Source organism: Cibotium barometz, chromosome 24 (genome assembly GCF_041138505.1).
Source record: "Cibotium barometz isolate CiBa-2024 chromosome 24, ASM4113850v1, whole genome shotgun sequence".
NCBI lineage: Eukaryota > Viridiplantae > Streptophyta > Polypodiopsida > Cyatheales > Cibotiaceae > Cibotium > Cibotium barometz.
Window position 1 is genome coordinate 28,538,227 of NC_141069.1, and position 19,230 is coordinate 28,557,456.

At 45.4% G+C, this 19,230-nt stretch overlaps 1 protein-coding gene across 1 annotated transcript in view; it reads left to right on the forward strand.

Annotated features, from left to right (window-relative positions):
- The window catches only part of LOC147625119 (Rhodanese/Cell cycle control phosphatase superfamily protein), a 103,749-nt gene that overhangs the window by 40,966 nt on the left and 43,553 nt on the right, over positions 1 to 19,230 (forward strand). The window contains exons 2-3 of the mRNA XM_086818390.1: positions 6,743 to 6,864; positions 6,973 to 7,046. Of these exons, the coding sequence (XP_086674516.1) occupies positions 6,743 to 6,864; positions 6,973 to 7,046 (196 nt within the window). The remainder of the gene's footprint in view (positions 1 to 6,742; positions 6,865 to 6,972; positions 7,047 to 19,230) is intronic.

Sequence of the window (19,230 nt, forward strand, 5' to 3'; positions counted from 1 at the left end):
GCTAGCCTTCTGAGGGCCTGGGCGCATCTGAGGCCGTCACTCTTCCAGACTCCCCCGGGCACCGATGAGGAGCGCCTGAGGCAGCCTTTGATCTGGAACCCCTTGATTCGTCTCCCCAGTGGCCATATGGTTGGATCGCGGTCTCATGTGTCGTGGGGCCCGCTGAGCTCTGGCCCAGCCCAGTCCCTAGACGACTGGATAGGTTTTCAGTAGCTGCCTCTCGAGGCTCAGGAGAGGAGACTCAGTGGGATGAGGGGCAGAGAGTTGATGAGACAGGACATTGAGGCGGCCATCCCCCGGGAGTGGCGGACCCCAGTACAGGACCCTCCACCTCCACAGTGGATGGGTGTCTTTACTCGGCATGAGATCCTTCTAGCGGTCTGCGGCACAGTGGAGAGAGTCGCCCCACTCACTTTCGAGGTGGGAGAGGGTGGCCAGCTTCAGAGGACATGACTAGATTTGGATGGGCTCCAGGGATGTATTCTTCAGAGGGTGCGGGTGGTCGGCTTTCATCAGAGACAGTGGTATGTAGACCCCTCACCGGCCTCGATAGGGGAGGACTGTTCTTGGAGATTATGGGCTTGGGACAGCAAGCCTCTTATTCGCCTTCAGTGGGATCCAGGTGAGTGGTTTTGGCGAGATCCCTACTTGGCCCCTACCAGCCCAGGCATCCCCTTTTTTCAGTACACCGCGAGGCTGGGGCGGCGGATTCAGAGACACAGGATAGCGAGCACCCCGGCGGCGGCTGAGCATTGGCGGCGACAGGGGCTCTCCCCTGCCTTTCTTAGGGACTTCTGGCAGCACCTTTGGGCTAGCTTCCGGCCCCGGAAGGTGACGCTGTTTCTCTGGCTCACAGCGCATAGAGGACTGGCTGTGGGGGCTTGGCTAGCTTTCGGCAGTCACCCAGCGTCCTGCCCTCGGTCCGGCCATGCACAGGAGTCGCAGCGGCACTGCTTATGGGATTGCCCACAGGCACAGCAGGTCTGGCAGCGCGCTCTCAGGATGGTTTTTGCAGGCTCACCAGGTGAGATGCTGGTGACGTGGGGTGCGGTGGCTTGGGCCACGGACAGCGGCCCGGCCCTTGGATATGAGGACGTCCCTGGCAGTGCGACCATCCAGGTCTCTAACAGGGCGATGGCGGTGGTTCCGACGCCAGACTTCTCTTCGGCAGCACCTCAGGAGGGGGTCGGGCACAGATGGGAGATGATCAGCAGCATGACGGCTTGGCACATTTGGAGAGCCCGATGCAGGGAGGCCATTGACCGCCAGGCGACTCCACCGGCGGAGGTCATACAAGCCCTCTGGGTGGACATCATTCACACCTTGAGAGGACACTGGGGAAACTCCAGGGCGACTCGGATCGCATGAGAGGGCGCCGCAAGGCTTTCCTCCGCACTTGGCAGCCCGGCCCTTTCCTCACCGCGAGGGGCGAGGATGTCACTTGGCACTACAGGCCTCCAGTTTGGCTTTTCTCACCTCCCACATGTACTATTAGGTAGCCCCCCCAGAGAGCGGCCAGCCACGGGGGTGGAGCTCAGGAGTTTTATCCCTCCTTGCGAGGTGAGCTTTGTAGCCTTATGGCGTTTTCTCATTAACTAATAGAAGGATCTTTTTCCAAAAAAAAAAAAAAAAAAAAAAAGACGAGACTAGGAGTTGTGGAGATTACTCATGGGATGAGTGAGCGTTTCTTGGACTTCGACATATAGCTTGGACATGGAGAACTTGGGCATAGAGCTTGGACATGGAACATGAAGCTTGGACATAAACATGGAACTTGGACATATAGGTTGGGCATGAAGCTTGGACATGAACATGGATCTTGGACTTGGATTTGGACTTGGACTTGGACTTGGACTTGGACTTGGACTTGGACTTGGATTTGGATTTGGATTCATTGGACTTAGATTCATTGGATTTGGATATTTGGATTTGGTACTAGCCCGGTGAGAGATACTTGTCGGTCATCCCCGTGGTGTGCTCGACGTCAGAGATGTACGTCGACATCGACATCGACTTGGATATCCTACATTGGCATATTTATTTGTTTTGTATTCATTGATTGTATTGATCCTGGCCAGCGTGCCCGCGGATTGTTCTTGAATAAATTCCTGAAAGGGGGCGGGGCCTGTTCCCCTCTCAATGTGGATCCCCATTCCCTTTTCTCTCTCCCCTCTCTCTCTTCATATTTTTATCTCTTGGACACGTGGTTGAGTCTGTCACTGCATGCCCCGCTGGGCTTACAACTACCTCCTATGGAACCAGTTTTGGAAGATCCACTAGAGGTGGATGAGCTTGAGGAGGTATTTGCAACTTGAGCAGATAGTTTTTCATAAGAAGTGTAAACATGTGGGAGGCAAGCTAGTACGTAGGTATCTTGTGAAATTTAAAAACTATTTGGCTATGGATGCAAAATGGATGGACGAGGATTATTTTCAGGATTATCCTTATGACGGCCTATCTGGAAGCTTTTCAGTTGCGGTCAATTGCTTAGAAGCTGGGGGAAATGTCACAAAATTCCTCATTGCTTCTATTTTCTATTGTTCATGTGTGGCATATGGAGCCTGACATGACATACATGTGTGGCTTGTGGAGCATGACATGGTGTGTTTGTATGGCATATGGAGCTTGGCATGACTGTACATGTTTGGCACATGGAGCTTGACATGACAATACATGTCTGGCTCATGGAGCCTGACATGATGTGATTTCGTGGGACTAGCTATCTTGGTGATTATTTGTATTTATGTTTTCGGAAGATTCCGGAAGGATCATGAATCCCTGAACACTTTACTTGATACAACTGAGCAGATGGGTGGTTCTTCTACTCTATTTCCACTCGTGTGTGCATGACCTTAAATTTATATTTGGATGACTTGTCTTATTTGCCTGGACAATGCTTGAGATTACTGCTTGTGTTGTCCATGGGGCCGGGGACGCCTGGGCACCCTGTGGACGTGTATGTGCACACTTGTTTTGGACTGGCAAGTGGTCTACATGTGTTTTACAGGTGGTAAGTACTCCTAAAAACTCAATTTACAGCTTTATGATTTCACATACTAATATTTGTTGGTGCTGTTCCATACTCACTTATAAGTTGTACACACTGGGCAGGACTATTTTTATACACGTGGCAGCTAGAAGACATCACTGGACATGATTTGGGCAATTTGCTTGTAGTCGCCCCATCCTGGACCTAAAAAGCACACACTTGAGATATTATTGGCGGGCAAGCTCTATTTCTAGATAGAGCTCGAGTTTGGGCTGATGTGCATGCTTTCTTGGTGCATGGAGGACTGGGCAACTTGATCTGGAGCTACCTACAGCTAACCACCGTGTCGGATATCAACCAAGTGAAAGGAGGAAATTGGTCGACTATTCTGGAGGCTTTTTTGGTGCTGGCCGGCTGCTAACAGCCCTTGAAAAGCTGCTGGTTGACTCATCTGTGAACACCCGCCGAAAGCTGGTCGACTTGTGTGAAGACCTTCCTCTGCTAGCCGGTTGCTTTCTGCCATGTAAACCTTTGCTGGTCGACTTTTTCCTAGGCTTCTTAGAGCTGGTCGACTGCTGAAACAGCCCCACAAGGCTGGTTGATTTGCTCTGTGGGCCTGATAGGTGGAAGATGGAGTTACAGGGCTATCTTGGGCTGATGTGGGAATGTTGTGGGCTGTCCATGGTTGTCCTGCATGTGCTCTAAGCAGGGAAAGCTCTCTTGTTCTGTGGAAGAACATCAAATTCAGCATATGTTTTACTTTTGTTTTCATCTTGTGTTGGAAGAATCGCTAGCCAATGGAGAATCCCTGGGCACTCGCAAGGTTGTATCTAAAGCAGACTCCTTTTTGGTAATCTAACCAGACTCCTTTTTGGTAATCTAACCATAAAGAAGGGGGGGGGGGGGGGGTCAGCCCATCTTCTGGCTCCTAGTGTGTACTATGCAGAGTTGTTTACTTCTCTCTCTTATTTGGCATGTTCATGTGTGTGACTAGTTTTCATGATTGATAAGATTTCCGTGTTACAGCTGCCCTTCCGTTACAGATCGAGCCTTCAAGCTCCATCCTAGCCAAGGGCCGGAGGTGGGTGAGCACGTCGGTGATGCGAAGATTGTGAAGATGGTGTGAAAGCTCAATTGCCTGTCCCTTGATGGCAGCAGCCACTGACTCTGAGTCCCACTCCGTCACCAGGGCTGCACTCAAAGGAAAGAGAAGATCATTGCGCCACTCTCTGGCGTAGAAGGTATGGAGTGATGAAACACCACACATATCTGAATGGGGGCTACTGTCTCCTCAAAAATATGTCCCTTGGGCATGAAGACATCGAAAGAAATTGTAATCCACAGGCAGCCCCAAGATCCGGGGGCCCCACCTGGGAGAGCCCTTAGTGGGGAAGTGGCAATGGTCATCTCTCCGGCATTGAGAATTGATGAATCAAGCGGCGAACGGAACTAGCCGGCTGCCTCCGCTCTGGGTCAGGGGCTGCTGGAGGGCGACAGAGTGGTCTGGAGGGGTGGAGGGAGGGGGAGTGTGGGCTTAGAGGAAGAGGACGGGGTAGAAGGGACTACTGTGGGAAGAGTCGGAGGTGAGGATGGAGAGGGGGAGGGGGGAGGTCGAGGGGGGTGCGGGGGCGGAAAGAAAGGAGAAGGGCGCGGCTAGGAGTGATCCACTGGAGAGGGAGGTTGCTGGGAGGGGATTGTCGAGGGCTCAGTGGGGCCAGTTGGCCTCACTGGACAGTGAGACCGGAGGAAGAATCTTGGTGGGAAAGCGCCCGCCAACCCGGAGGGGCAAGAGGGACCCTCGTCGTGACTGGAGGGGGCTCATCGCCCACGGGTGGGTGCTATGATAAATGCTCGAAACGGTTCTCTTACAGAACCGAATCCTCCTGTATTCTGCCAGCTTGGCGTGCGCGGCGGTCGGCGCTCAGCTTTGGTAGTCGGTTGACGGCCCGGGCGTGGGCGCTCTACCCCTTAAGGATATGAACAGGGAACCCGGGGGGGGGGGGGGGGGGGGGGGGGGGGGGGAACCATAGGAGGGGGTCTCTTGGACTGGCGCCGAGGGCAAGCTCTAGCGTGGTGGTCCATCTGCCTGTAAATGAAGCATTGGCCTGGAGGGCCGGAGTGCTCCACTCTTTGAATGATGGGGTCGCCCCGAAGGCATGGGATAGATATGACATGAGGCACTGACTCCGGCGAGGCAATACAAATGCGAAGGGATGGAATCTTGGCTTCGTGTGCAAGGGATGAGGTAGCAGTTGGGGGGGGGGGATTCCATCACTCAACCAATGGCTCCACTGATCAATGAGAGAAGAGGAAGGTATTCCTTCCTATGCGCAGGCGCGACGGAGGAGAAAGAAGATAGAAGAAAAAGGGGGGGGGGGAGGGGGGGGGGGGGCACAGACGAATGCGAAGGGGAGGCACAAGTAGGGGGGAGAACTCTGAGATCCTCACGACTCCCATCATCATTCTTATTAGCATTCAACTTACTAGATGGCTATTCGGAATAAGCTTTTGGTTGATAGCCACCTTGGGAAGATGCCTTACTCTTGCCCTTGTCTTTCATGGCAAATGTGTGATCACCACCAGTAACCACACATACTTGACATGTTTATTTTGGTTTGTTCTTCTTGTAATAGTAGATCCACTAGCTTCTCAAATGTGAGAGGATTTGGGTTTCCTATTATAATAGACAGATTGAGGGAGGTGTGGAAACCAAGATAAGATGGAGGCAATGAATTCAAAGTAGTAGTGATCGACTAGTTGTCTAGGATCACCTCATCAATGTTGAGTAATTACTCGCTAAGGTGCTTGACCTTTAGTCAAGTGCTTTGTCATAGCATCACCCTCTTCCATTTTGAGAATGTCAAGCTGCCTCTTCAAATATGCAACTCTAGCCTCATTCCTTGTTTGACACATGGCTTCCAGAGTATCCCATGCAAGTTTGACAGTTTTGCAAGAACTGATGTGAGGTATTATTGACCTCTTCACTGACAATTCAATGACAGACATGGCATGTGCATCTCTTGCATCCCATCTCCTTTGCTCCTATGCTGGAGCCGGTGCAACATGTTATGCCTGTTCGTGTAGAACACCTCTATCACCACCCCTTGTAGGAGTGCTTGGCTGAATAGGAGGACGGGTGTCCTCTACATTCACAAGGTCCCATAGGCCTTTGGCTATACCAAGAGATTTCTAATCATGAAGCTCCACATGAAGTAATTACTCCTGTCAAGCTTATCTTCTTGTGCCAATACACCAAATACAATATTAAATACACAAAATGCACACTGCATTGCTAAAATCCTCTGCAAGTAATGATGCCCACAAGCACTGACAGTCAAGAGTTTGCACTAGAGATTGAGCTTGTCACTTGCCACTTGCCAAACAATCCTGTCCTATACATTTGAAAGCTGACTCCATGTTTTGTCTACACCTTGTCTTCTTGTCATGATTTGATGACAAGTGAACTATGGGAGAGGGGAAAGGGCATCGTTATTCCAGTAACCTGGTGCTCATTGATGGAGAGGGGGACCCATATTGCTTTTCCCCTTTTTGAAAGCTTTCTATCAGTGGTAAAATATCCAACACGGTGCATTTCCTTTTAATTTTGGTCCTTCTAATTTCCTTTTAATTTTGGTCCTTCTAATGTAGACTTTTTGTAATTAGTCAGTGTTATGTAACATTATGTGTTTCCTTTGTATTCTGTCCTCCTAAAGTAACCCTTTGTAACCCTAGTCTCGTTTCATCTTTTTGTAGAGGTTCACAGGAAGCTGACAGAGAGAAACTTGGAAAGCATTGAATGTAAGGAGGCCTATGATTTAGCTAGTTCTGGCAAGGTGATCCTCCTTGATGTACGAGAGTCAGATGACTTTGAGAAGGTACTGTCAATGTTACTTTCTATGTCCCTCTAGGTTGTATCTATTGATGGGAATTATTTGAGTAGTTTATTAATCTTAATCTACAATGTCTAAACTGCTTTTTGGCAGGTTCATGTTGAGAAATCGCAAAGCGCACCACTTTTTCGACTGATACAAGGGAATGATGTAAAAGCAAATATGAGGTAATTGGAGAAAGGATTAGCTATGGCTAAAAGTGTTTTTATGTGAATGAAGAATTTGTTGATACATGGTAGGTGTTTACTCATGAGGCTGTATCGCTTTCCATTTAGGCCATGCATGTGCATGTGCACTCTGTGTGCACAAACGCTTGTATATGTTGTTTTCTCACATGCTACGTGCGTGTGTGTTTGCGCGCATATTTTATTGAGATACGGAGCTCAACTGTTGTGGACATTCATGACCCGCCTGGGTGATAGCTTCGGCACATATGTCACTAGCATGGTTGGTGAGATTATGGTTGATATGCTGCCAGTGGATGACAGGTTGTGTGACAACCATATTTGGATTACTAGAGTATGGCATAGTTATAGTGCCAGCTCATATAGCCGGGTTCACACTATGGACCGATCATTGTATGTTATAGTACGAGAGTACTTTCCCTTATAGCATGTACTCTTATGTGGTTAGTTTCGTGATTGTAGAGAGAGAGAGAAATGAAATGATATATTAACGTCTCTAAGAGGCCATAGTGGCCTATGAGACCAAAACTGAGAGTACATCTGAAGTTGGTGTCTCATCAAAGAGAACAACTAAATGAGACTAAAAAGTACAATAAACTGTTTGTCCTACAGTTATAAGAACAGAACTGTAAGACTCCGAGATGATACTGAGTAGAAAATACTGGAAAATACTGAAAAATGTATATCAGGTAGATCCATGTATGCTGATCAGTTGAAGTGTTGCCCTCTCCTTAGATCAAGTATCTCCGCCATGGGGCTGTCTAGAATGCAGAGGTCGTAGAAGCAAGGTAGGCACCTCCGATGCCGAGCAATAATGGCTCTGATCTGGCGATGATGAGGATGCCGTGGTCGGGATTCGGGTGGGCGTGGCCGATGAGCACGACATAAGATAACTGCTCTATCAGTGGTGACTCCCTGGGAGCGTGGTCGGTGCCCTGATGGCCCAATGGAGGAGGTATCAGGAGAGGTGTGGGTTGGGTTGCTGGTGCTAGTGCCAAAGAAATCTGTTAGGGTCCTCTGTCTAGGTACATCATGGCTCGGCCTCCTGTCTGCCAAGAGGGTCTCTCTGTGTCTCCGACTCTCCTGAGCTCAAGTAGAAGCAATCCGAGGCATCTCTGATCCTCAAACTCCATGACCTTGCGTAACGGCCCAAAATCCTCTCGGAAGAGGCAGTGATATCTCCCTCGGATCTCATAATAGACTGTACATCAGCAAATGTAGTGTTGATGGCGTCGGTAGAATGCAACACGAGGGCATATACGACCAACGGTGGGTTGGCCTTTATAAGGGCCCTCGCACTATCCAATCTGCCCCACTTGTAGAGAAGAGAAGAAGATAGAATAAAATTCAGCTATCCATCTCTCTTGTGTCTTGCTCTCTCTTGTGGGGTGTGTTTGCTTGCAAGGAACTCAAACTTTCTCTTTCTCCCGCATTCTCTTTATTGTATCAGAGCTCCGGTTTGTGTGAGAGCTAAAGAGGTAAGAAAATAAGCAGTACACGAGTAAGAGTATTTCCATCTTCTTTTCTCTTTGATTTTCTTTGAATTTGGAATAATACTTTTGGTAGCTGTGAGAGCTATAGGCAGACAGGGAAGTCATTGTCTCAGATTAAGGCATTCTCTTGGGTGAAGGAAGAAGATTATATTGTGGCTAGTTAACTATGTTAACTCAATTGTTTTGCGCGTTTTGGGTCCTGTTTGGCTCTGCAAGTTTTCCGCAGGCACTTTGCAAGTGCTTGTGTATGCCCAATTTGTGGTTCAGTGCAAAGTTACAGAAATTTGGTTGCAGGACACTCTGTGTAGAGAATCTAAGTGTTGTAGGTGTTGGTGGATGACTAATTCACACACAATGGCATTATAACATGTTTACATTACCGTTGTTGAAGATTGCAAATTTGCTGCAAGTGTAGAAGGTTTTTTTGCAAGCAGTGTTATGGTAAGTTGCTACAAGTAAAGATGTCTAATAGCTTGTCACAGATTGTGAGCGAGAACCTGGAGAAAAACTTCCAAGCGTGGAAGTTCAAGATGACCAATTTTCTTATGAGAAAAGTATATTGGGAGTTTATCACCGGTGATGAAAAGGAGCTAGAGATTGGTGAAGAAAATTCCTCCCCTCAGTAAGCGCATGGCATGAAAGAGCTAGAAAGGTATTGTATTGATTGTCTGTCAATGTGACAGATTCTACGATTGTGTATATACAGGATGCACAAACACCTAAGGAGGTTTGGGACACCTTGGTGAAGATGTATAACACAAACATCCAAGCTCGGAAGATGCAGCTAAAGCAAGGGCTCACGACGTGACCAAAAGAAAACGGAGTATAAATGATTACTTAGTGAAGGTTAAAGGGCTTATAGATGCCCTAGCTTCTATTGGATCACCAATATATGATGACAATATGGTGTCCGTGACCTTGAATGGTCTTCGAAAAGAATACAGTCAGTTTCAGACCTCCATTGGAGTTTGAGAGAACTTTTTTGATTTTCAGGAGTTGATTGCTCTTCTCGTTCGTGAAGAGATGAGTATTGGGAGAGGTTCATTCTCTAGAAATGCATTCTACTTAGATTTAAGAAGAGGTAGAGACAGAGGTAGGTTGTTATCTAGAGGACGGGGTGGTGGTTGGTTTGGAAATTGAAACCACTAGCAATAACAAGAAGAAAATCAATCTCATACAGAAGAAAGAGGTCACTCTAGAGGCAAGGGGAGTCAGAGAGGTCGAGGCGGTTGGCAAAGAAATCAAAATGCCAATAGAATAGAGTGCTATTACTGTGGCAAATCAAGACACATGGCAAAGAACTGCTATAAAAACATAATGATACCAAAAGTGAAAAGTTGCAGTTAGGCAACTATGCATCATCAAGTAAATAGGGCAATGACAGAAGTGAGCAGTTGTTTGTGATGCATTGCATGCTCACTTCCAGATAGGAGATGTGTCACAATCAGAGGTGTCTCTAACCACATGACCAGTCATGTGGTGAGTGGCTTAGAGATATGTAGAAAATAGTAAAACTAGGTTATGTAGAAATAGGTGATGATACTGCACATTCCATTGCATATGTAGGTAAAGTGCCATTGTCTATGAGGATGACAAAATGAAGTACTTGGCAGTTCCAAATATTACAAAGAACCTGGTTTCTGTTGAAGAGATGGTTGAACAAGGTCTGCAAGTGAGGTTCAATTCTTAAGGGTGTTTTGTGGAAGACTTCAAAAATCAATGTCACTTGGTTGCAAAGAGTAACATAAATGACAGGATGTTTACTTTGGATGTTAACATGCCTGAGGTGAAGGCAACAATGTTTGTGCGTGGAACAACTGTCATTGCAAATATTAACATATAGCACAAGCGCATTAGTTATGTGAATATATAACAATTAAAGTCTATGTAGGTCCAAAATATTGTTGCAGGTTTGCCAAAGTTTAAGGTTGATGGTATGCATAAAGTATGTGAAGCATGCCAGCTTGGTAAGTATGCCAAGCATGCTTTCGAGCATAAAACACACGTTAGTGCAAGGCCATTGGATGTTATATATTTGGATATATGGAGATTGATCAAGACTATAACAATTGCAGGTTGTAGGTATTATGTTATATTCATCGATGATCACATTAGAAACGTTTGGGTTTATTTCATAAAGGAGAAAAGTGAGGTGTTAGCTTACTTTCAGAGATTTAAAGCCTTGGTCAAGTTGAAAAAAGGTATGTAGATCAAATTCCTAAGGTTAGATGGTGGGGGAGAGTATTTTTCCAATGAGTTCAGTGATTTCTTGAGAAATCAGGGAATCAAGAGAATTTATAGACAGGGACACTCCGCAACATAATGGTGTTGTAGCCTTGATGTCTGAAAAGAATATGCTAGATTATTTTTGAGTATAAGCAGGGAGTAAATGTTATTTACATTATGAGTAGAACTCTTGCTGCAATTGTTCATGGTATGACACCTAAACAGAAGTTTACAGGCATAGAACCTGATGTGTCTCGCTTGAAAGTGCTTGGATGTATTGCATATGTGCATGTTCTCGATGAAGTGAGATCAAAGTTGGGTCCAAAGGTAGAGAAATGCATCTTCATCGGTTATTTTGTGAAGCAAAAAGGTTATAGATATTATAACTCCACCGCTCGTGAGATGCGAGTAAGCAGAGGAGATGTCTTTGATGAGATGAATAGCTAGTATACACCACTGCTCGTGAGATGCGAGTAAGCAGAGGAGATGTCTTTGATGAGATGAATAGCTAGTATACACCAGTGAACGCAAAAGAAGATGCAGATGTAAGAAGTAATGATCCTAACCTACATGGAGAGCTACAATCATAGATGCTTAGTGCACTTGGAGAGTCCTCTAACAGTGGATCCAGTGTTGGTCCATGGTCAGGCAAGTTGAGAACAGATGTTGATACACATGTATCACGTGAAGGGAAGGAAAAGGCATATCAATCTTTTGTGACTGATTTGTCAGCAGGTCACTCATATGTGGATGGTGACTCTAGTGGCTGTGAGAAGAGCCTTGATGAAGAGCTTGGCATTCCATCAGTGGTTACTTCTAGTGCAACGAGAACCAAGGCTGTTTTGAGGACACCTGGCAGTGATCCAGGTGTATGCGGGTCTACAAGGGCTAGATACCCTGTTGACAGGTTGAGATATGATGGATATGCAGTCCATCATTATGCGTACATGGTTAAAGCAATATAGGAGTTGGAGCCCACTTGTTTTGGGCAAGCACTTGGAAATAAAAATGGAAACCAAGACCAGATCCTACTATCCAATAGTGATTACCACCTTAGGCAAGTGCCCAGCACTTTCCAAGAGTCTCATTACTTGATTCTTCACAGACAACACCAGCAGCAGCAGGTACGTATGTATCCAAGCATATGCAGTGATTGCGGCCGACATCTGTACCATAGAGAAAGAACTGGCATTTCTTCACCTCCAGGCTTCGATGACACCCTTCTCTTGTGGTTTCATGTCCGGAAGGGGCACAAATCAGGTTTAATCATCTGGGAGCAATAGAGATCTCCGAGGCATGGCTGGAATTGCTGGTTGTACAGCTCTAATGCTGCCACATAGCTTTGAGATGCTAAAAACAGGTCGTACAGCAGTAGTTATGCCATGAGTGCACTGAAAACAGGCTGTATAGCAGGAGCTATGCCAGGAGGGGTGCTTAAAACAGGTCAACTAGCTGAGAGAAGTGCTAGGAGAGGGCTGAAGTGGTGTGCCCAGCTCTAGGCATTAAGAAGGCTTGAGGAAAATGGAATAAGGGTTTCTCTTGGCTGGTAGGTGCTTTTTTTATAGACTTGGGTGGGGTAGATAGCTTTACATGCTAGTGGATGAGATCACGTGAAAAAAGGTGAGGTTGCGTGAGCTTGCATTGCCTGTATGGTTGCATGGGCTTGCATGAACTTGCATATGGTTGCATGGGCTTGCATGTAGCATGCATGCAAGTAGGTAGGCTTGCATGTGACAGGCATGCATGAAGGTAGCTTTGCATGTTGCATGCATGCATGTAGATAAGCATGCACATGCATAAACAAAGTGTCACCAATTGGTCCCTTTCACCAATCTTGACAATCTTGATTAGTGTTTCACACTGAGCAGAACCAAGGTGTGAATGGAGATTTTCCATAGAAGAAAGTTGGAACATTTGCTAGCAAAGTTTGGCCTGAAAGATGGCTATGCAGCATGAGCACCATGGGATTTTTATCAATGAAGTGACTTATAATATTTATAAGTCGGTGTGTTCACATATCATTAAAGAAGACGGGCTAGACATGCTATTATTTTGGGCATCTATAAGTGGACAAAAGGAGGCGCCTACTTAAAACTTGGCCAACAAGCTTGGGAAAAGCATAAAGTTGATATTTTTAGGCTAAAACTTGGAGTACAAGCCAAGAAAAGCATAAAGTTGATATTTTTGGGCAAGTTCAGCTATTTTGGCCAAAAGGAAAAGCATAGCTATGTTTGAGCTGGTCGACTCTATTAAAGCAGGTCTTGGGGCTGATTTGAAGAGGCGCATCCTTCTCGAGTATTCTCTCTGCTGGCTGACTACAATTCTCTCTCTCCTCTAGGCTGTTTCAGCAGGCCGACGTGCTCTATGCCTTCTACAGGGCTGGCCAACTTGCTCCATATTCTCTACTGGGCTGGTCGGCTTCTTCCAAACCTCCCATAGTTCTGGTTGATTCTTCCATACCTTCTACATAGCTGGTTGACTTCTTCCAGGGCAGCCAGATGGCCGGTCGCTTTCTCCCAGAACTTGACAGGGCTGGTCGACTTGTTTCTGGGCAGATTTGGGACTGGTTCTGGAGCTGATTTGAGAGCTCTTAGGGGGCTGATTTGAGGCTTTGTTTTGGGGCTGATTTGGCACGGAATTCGAGGCTATTTTGGGCTCCGTACCTAGCTGTTTTATGGACTGTTTATGAGTTGAATTCATGGGACTGTTTTGAGACAGTTTTTCGGATGGCTTTTGGTTCTATGTTTGTATTGTTGGCTCTAGATTGAGATCTGGGCAAGAGTTGTGCTAATGCTTTATGGAAAATCCGTTGCTGATTGTATCCGCACCTTGGTATCTTGTAAAAGCTTCTCTAATAAAGAAGTTCCTACGGGGGGCCGGCCGTTTTGGCTCAGTGCGGTGTTATTGTATTTTATATTGTTCTTCCGTTGTGTTTTCATACTCCGTGTCTGGCATTTGTAGTGTTGGTCTATTATTTATTGTTCCGGGCATCCCCGATTTGTGACAGTGGTATCAGAGCATAGGCTTTCTCGGAAGCAAAGGCTTCCTTCGAACAATGAGAAAGAGAGAGATCAAAAGTGGGGACTACATTGACCAACAGTTTTGCTATTGAGCTTGTGGAAGCAGTCATGTGTCAGAAGCATGAGAAGTACACAGGTTGGACTAAGGATTTATGGATTTATAGATTTTATCCTCGAAATATGGAGTTGGCTTTATGTGCCCATGTTCAACACTTTTTTCATATGGATTATTGTGGATGATAAATCAAGCTTATGAGCAAGCTATATGGAGCTATATCTCAAGATACCTCATGTGTATGCTAAGGAGATATTTCTTTTGGCTTCATGACGAACCTGGCAAAGATAAAAGCTAAGTATACTTTGAGTTTTGCAAAGTTGCTGCTTTTTGCAATTTATTGTAAGTGTTTTTGGACACTTAACCCTTGTATGCTTGCACAAGGAGAATTGTGTGTTGTTTGTTTGCCTTGAACTATTTCAGGTAAACATTATGGTTGAAAAGCCTGGTTTATATGGTTTTTCATATGGATATGTTCAAGGACTATGGACAAAGTTTCTGGTATATCTTTGCTTGAGGATTTATACATATACGATGGTTTGACGCATCTATATGGTTATCATTGGCTCCTTTTGCTTGGATGGAGTATGTTTTTGGCTCCCTTTATTTGGGATGCAGTGGACTTACAGAAATCATGAATATCTCATGGATTGAGGTTTTTTTATGGATTTCTATCGGCCGAAACGCCTGTAAAACTATTGGCGAATAAAATGCCTGTAAAACTATATGTAGCAGATGTGTTTATGGAGCACCAGGATATCTCCAAGGGGTGTGTGGTCAGAGTACCGATACGGAGTGCATGTGGTAGAGTGAACTTGAGTCCATCTCTCCTCCAAAGTGTATGTTCTAAGTACCGACATGGAGTGCATGTGGTAGAGTGGACATGACGCCTTGTTGGTTGGGGACTTATGTCTACACCAAGGGTCATGTGATCTAACATCTCATTGGTAGGGGAATGTGTCTGCGCCAACTGTGTATGGATTCATTCATGGAAGGGTGGTAACCCTAGTGAGTGTCGCATGAACTCATGGGAGAGTAGTTTCCCTGGTGAGTGAAGCCTAATGGAAGGGGAAACCCTAGCGAGAATATATGGTTTCATGGAAGGGTTGTTACCCCGGTGAACCATATGGCTTGGGCATGCGAATGGATCATAGGGGTGGTGCCCTTATGCAGTCCAATGGCATGGCAAGATGTTTTCTGGCTATGTATTCTGCTTACTTTTCTTTTGCAAAGTACTTAAAGCTACTTATGGATTTATGGATATTTGGGACACAGTTGGCTCTTGTGCATGTGTTTGGTTATTATCAGAGTTGTTGACTCAGGATATGGATACTGTTTGTTTCTTGATACGGTTGGCTCTTGTGCGCGTATCTGGTGTCGGATCGTGGATCTGGATTTATGGCTTTAATGTTGGAATTATGAAATATTTTGGATTGGCAGTGCATCTGCTATTCTTAAAGGATATCTTAGTGGTATCAGGTTTATACAGTTGTCTACAACTGCTTTATAAGACGGAGGGGATGTTACCATTTGGTCCCTTTCACCAATCTTGATCAGGGTTTCACACACTGAGCGGAACCAAGTTGTGAACGGGGATTTTCCACATAAGAAAGTTGGAACATTTGTTGGCAAAGTTTGGCTTGAAAGATGGCTATGCAGCATGAGCACCATGGGATTTTTATCAATGAAGTGACTTATAATATTTATAAGTCGGTGTGTTCATATAGCATTAAAGACGGGCTAGACATATTATTATTTTGGGTATCTACAAGTGGACAAAAGGATGCGCCTACTTAAAACTTGGCCAACAAGCTTGGGAAAAGCATAAAGTTGATATTTTTAGGCTAAAACTTGGAGTACAAGCCAAGAAAAGCATAAAGTTGATATTTTTGGGCAAGTTCAGCTATTTTGGGCCAAAAGGAAAAGCATAGCTATTTTTTAGCTAGTTGACTCTATTAAAGCAGGTCTTGAGGCTGATTTGAAGAGGCATCCTTTTGGAGTCTTCTCTCTGCTTGCTGGCCGACTATAGTCTCTCTCTCTCCTCTCTCTTGTGCTGGCCGTACAGTAGATTCAGGGCTGTTTCAGCAAGCCGACTTTCTACAGGGCTGGCTGACTTGCACCATATCCTCTACTGGGTTGGTCGACTTCTTCCAAACCTCCCATAGTTCGAGTCGACTTCTTCCATACCTTCTACAAGCTGGTTGACTTCTTCCGGGGCAGCTAGATGGCCGATCGCTTTCTCCTAGAACCTCACAGGGCTGGTCGACTTGCTTCTGGGCAGATTTAGGACTGTTCCTAGGGCTGATTTGAGAGCTCTTATGGGGCTGATTTGAGGGTCTGTTTTGGGGCTGATTTGGCACGGAATTCGGGGCTGTTTTGGGCTTCGTACCGGGCTGTTTTATGGACTGTTTATGAGCTGAATTCATGGGACTGTTTTGAGACAGTTTTTCGGATGGCTTTTGGTGCTATGTTTGTATTGTTGGCTCTAGATTGAGATCTGGGCAAGAGTTGTGCTGATGCTTTGTGGAAAGTCCAGTCCTGATTGCACCCGCACCTTGGTATCTTGTAAAAGCTTCTCTGTCAATAAAGAAGTTCCTAGGGGGGGCCGGCCGTTCCGGCTCAGTGCGGTGTTATCGTATTGTATATTGTTCTTCCGCTGTGTTTCCATTGGCATTTGAAGTGTTGTTCTATTTATTATCGGACATCCCCGATTTGTGACACAAAGAGTGGACAGCTGTGAGAGTAGAGTGGTTAGCCCCTCCCTCTCTAATCTCCACAAGTTCTTCTAATGTCTTATATGCTTCATAGAAGAGGGCAACCAGTTGCTTGAAGGGCCCCACACTACATCAAAGGTGCCCGGCCTCATTATTAATGAATGTGAACACTTTTGGTCATAACTCTTCATTGTCCTTCAAATACGTGTTTCTTCTGTCCAAATCCACACACAACAGGTGAATAGAAGATAGTTTGTGTAGCACACTAGCCCACGGGCAATGTAGGTGTCCTTGGATCCATGGATCCCACATGCGATGAAATCTAGGCATTGTCCAAGCATAGAAAACAATACACACAAATTAAAATAAACCATGTACACAATGTATACATCTTAATACATATTTTGGAAGAAACCCCATCTATTCACATGTACTTGAAATCATTACAAACTATGGCATTTGGCTTTCGAAGATCCATCAAATGCCTATAGCCGCTTTCACATGCACCTTTGTGGCCAGGGTCTCCAAGATGTAAGTGGCACTCACTCAAGTGGCCATGTTCACATGCTCCTTCATGGCTAGGGTCTCCAGATGCAATTGACACTCTCTAGGGAAGCATGGCCAAGACATGCCATGGTTGCATGCGGTGTCATACAGCCATGTCCATGCATGTAAAAAGATTAGCGATATAATCTCGAAAAATTAGAAGGTAGTTACATTTCCCTCGGCTTCTAAACTGTTGTTCTCAACTGAAAAGCTTCTAAGTAATTGTTGAGGAGATCAGGATATTCTTTTAGGTCATGCTCTTCCATCCACCTAGAATCCATAAGAGAATAGTTCTTGTACTTAACCAAGTACGTCCGGATCAACTTTCCTCCTTTGATTTTGCGCTCTTGGTGAAAAACACTCTGTTCTGGTTGAAGCACCTCCTCCAATTCATCCACTTCTAGTGGATCGTCTGTAATTGGTTCAGATGGTGGTGTTCCAACATATGGCTTTAATAAACTGATATGGAAAGCATTGTGCATCTTCCAATGGTTGAGAAACATATCACTTGAGCAAGTCTAGCACCACTGAATCTCGCTTTGCCCATGAGTTTGAGGATGGTAAGCAGAGGGGAAATTCAATTTAGTATCCATGTTGTCAAAAAGAGCTTTCCAAAATAAGCTCGTGGTCTTGGGGTCCCTGTCACCGACAATAGACCATGATGCTTAAAGGTATGAAAGAGAAAGAGTCGAGCCATGTGGTCTGTCTTGATGGTCTTCCTTATTGGAATAAAATAAGCATGCGTACTGAAGTGATCAATTATAGTACAAATAACATCATTACCATATGCAAATCTAGGTAGATCTGTGATAAAAACCATTGCTATGTTATCCCAAGGTTCTTGAGAAATGGGCAAAGGCTGTAGTAGACCAGGCGTCTTATGCCTTTCATACTTAACCTTTTGACATACCATACATTCACGAACAAACTGCTCTATATCAGCCCTTAAAGAAGGTCAATAAAAGTACCTTTCCAAAGCTTGTGTAGTAGGGACAATACCTCTATGCCCTGCATTAGGAGGTGCATGAGCTTCATCCATAACTTTGTGACGAAGCTACTTGGCTATGCATATAGCTTGATGTCTACTTGGCTACGCATATAGCTTGATGTCTGCACAAAAAGCCATCTTTAATTGAGTAAGGATGGACTGATTTTCCAGCCTACAAATCAGCCCATACATCCTTGAAATCTGCATATCAGAAACATACATATCAAGCATAGAAGAGAAGTCCTCATGGTAGGCAGTAGTGATGGCATTCACATTAGGCCTATGGGATAAAGCATCGGCCACTGAATTTTTCTTTCCAGGTGTGTATAAAATCTGAAAATGAAATATGGAAAGAAAATTTTCCCACCGCATCTGCTTCTTTGAAAGTTTTGTGTGTGTGAGAAAGTGCCTGAGACTTTGATGATCAATTTTTACCATAAATTTAGCACCTAAAAGATAGTGCTTCCATATGGTGAGAGCATGTATCACGGCCATTAGTTCCTTCTCATAAATAGTACTATGCAATTTTGCATGCTGCAACCTTCGGCTCTCAAAAGCCACTACATGGCCTTCTTGATTCAACATTGCTTCTGTGCAATCACCACATGCATAGTGCTAAAGTGCTCCTTGAAGTCGAGCCGGAGCCACAGCCGGAGCCACGCCTCACATATGTAGCCACCGGGGTCAAAGTAGGACGCCTCACATATGTAGCCACCGGGGTCAAAGTAGGACGCTGAAAAGTGCATCCACGGCCTTCTACTCGTGTGACACCTCTAGCTGCATGACCTCTACGAGTACTAGAAACTTGACGGTCAATCTCCGCTAGCTCCCTGTAGAGATCAACATATATGGCCTCGTCATCTAGATCTCGCTCCTTGTGGACACTCACTATCAACTTGAACTCGTCAACATTCACCTGAAAGCAAAGTTCAAACATTTATAAATTATGAGACTTTAGTCATGCATTTATAAATCATCATTAATGAGTCAAACTTTGAACCCGGAGATCTCTACCTGTTTGGATATCTCCATATCATGCATCTTCTCCACCATGCGCATGTTAGCACGGCAATATACAAGCCGTGCTAATTGCACGGTGTTGAGATGGTTTTGTATCTTTGTGT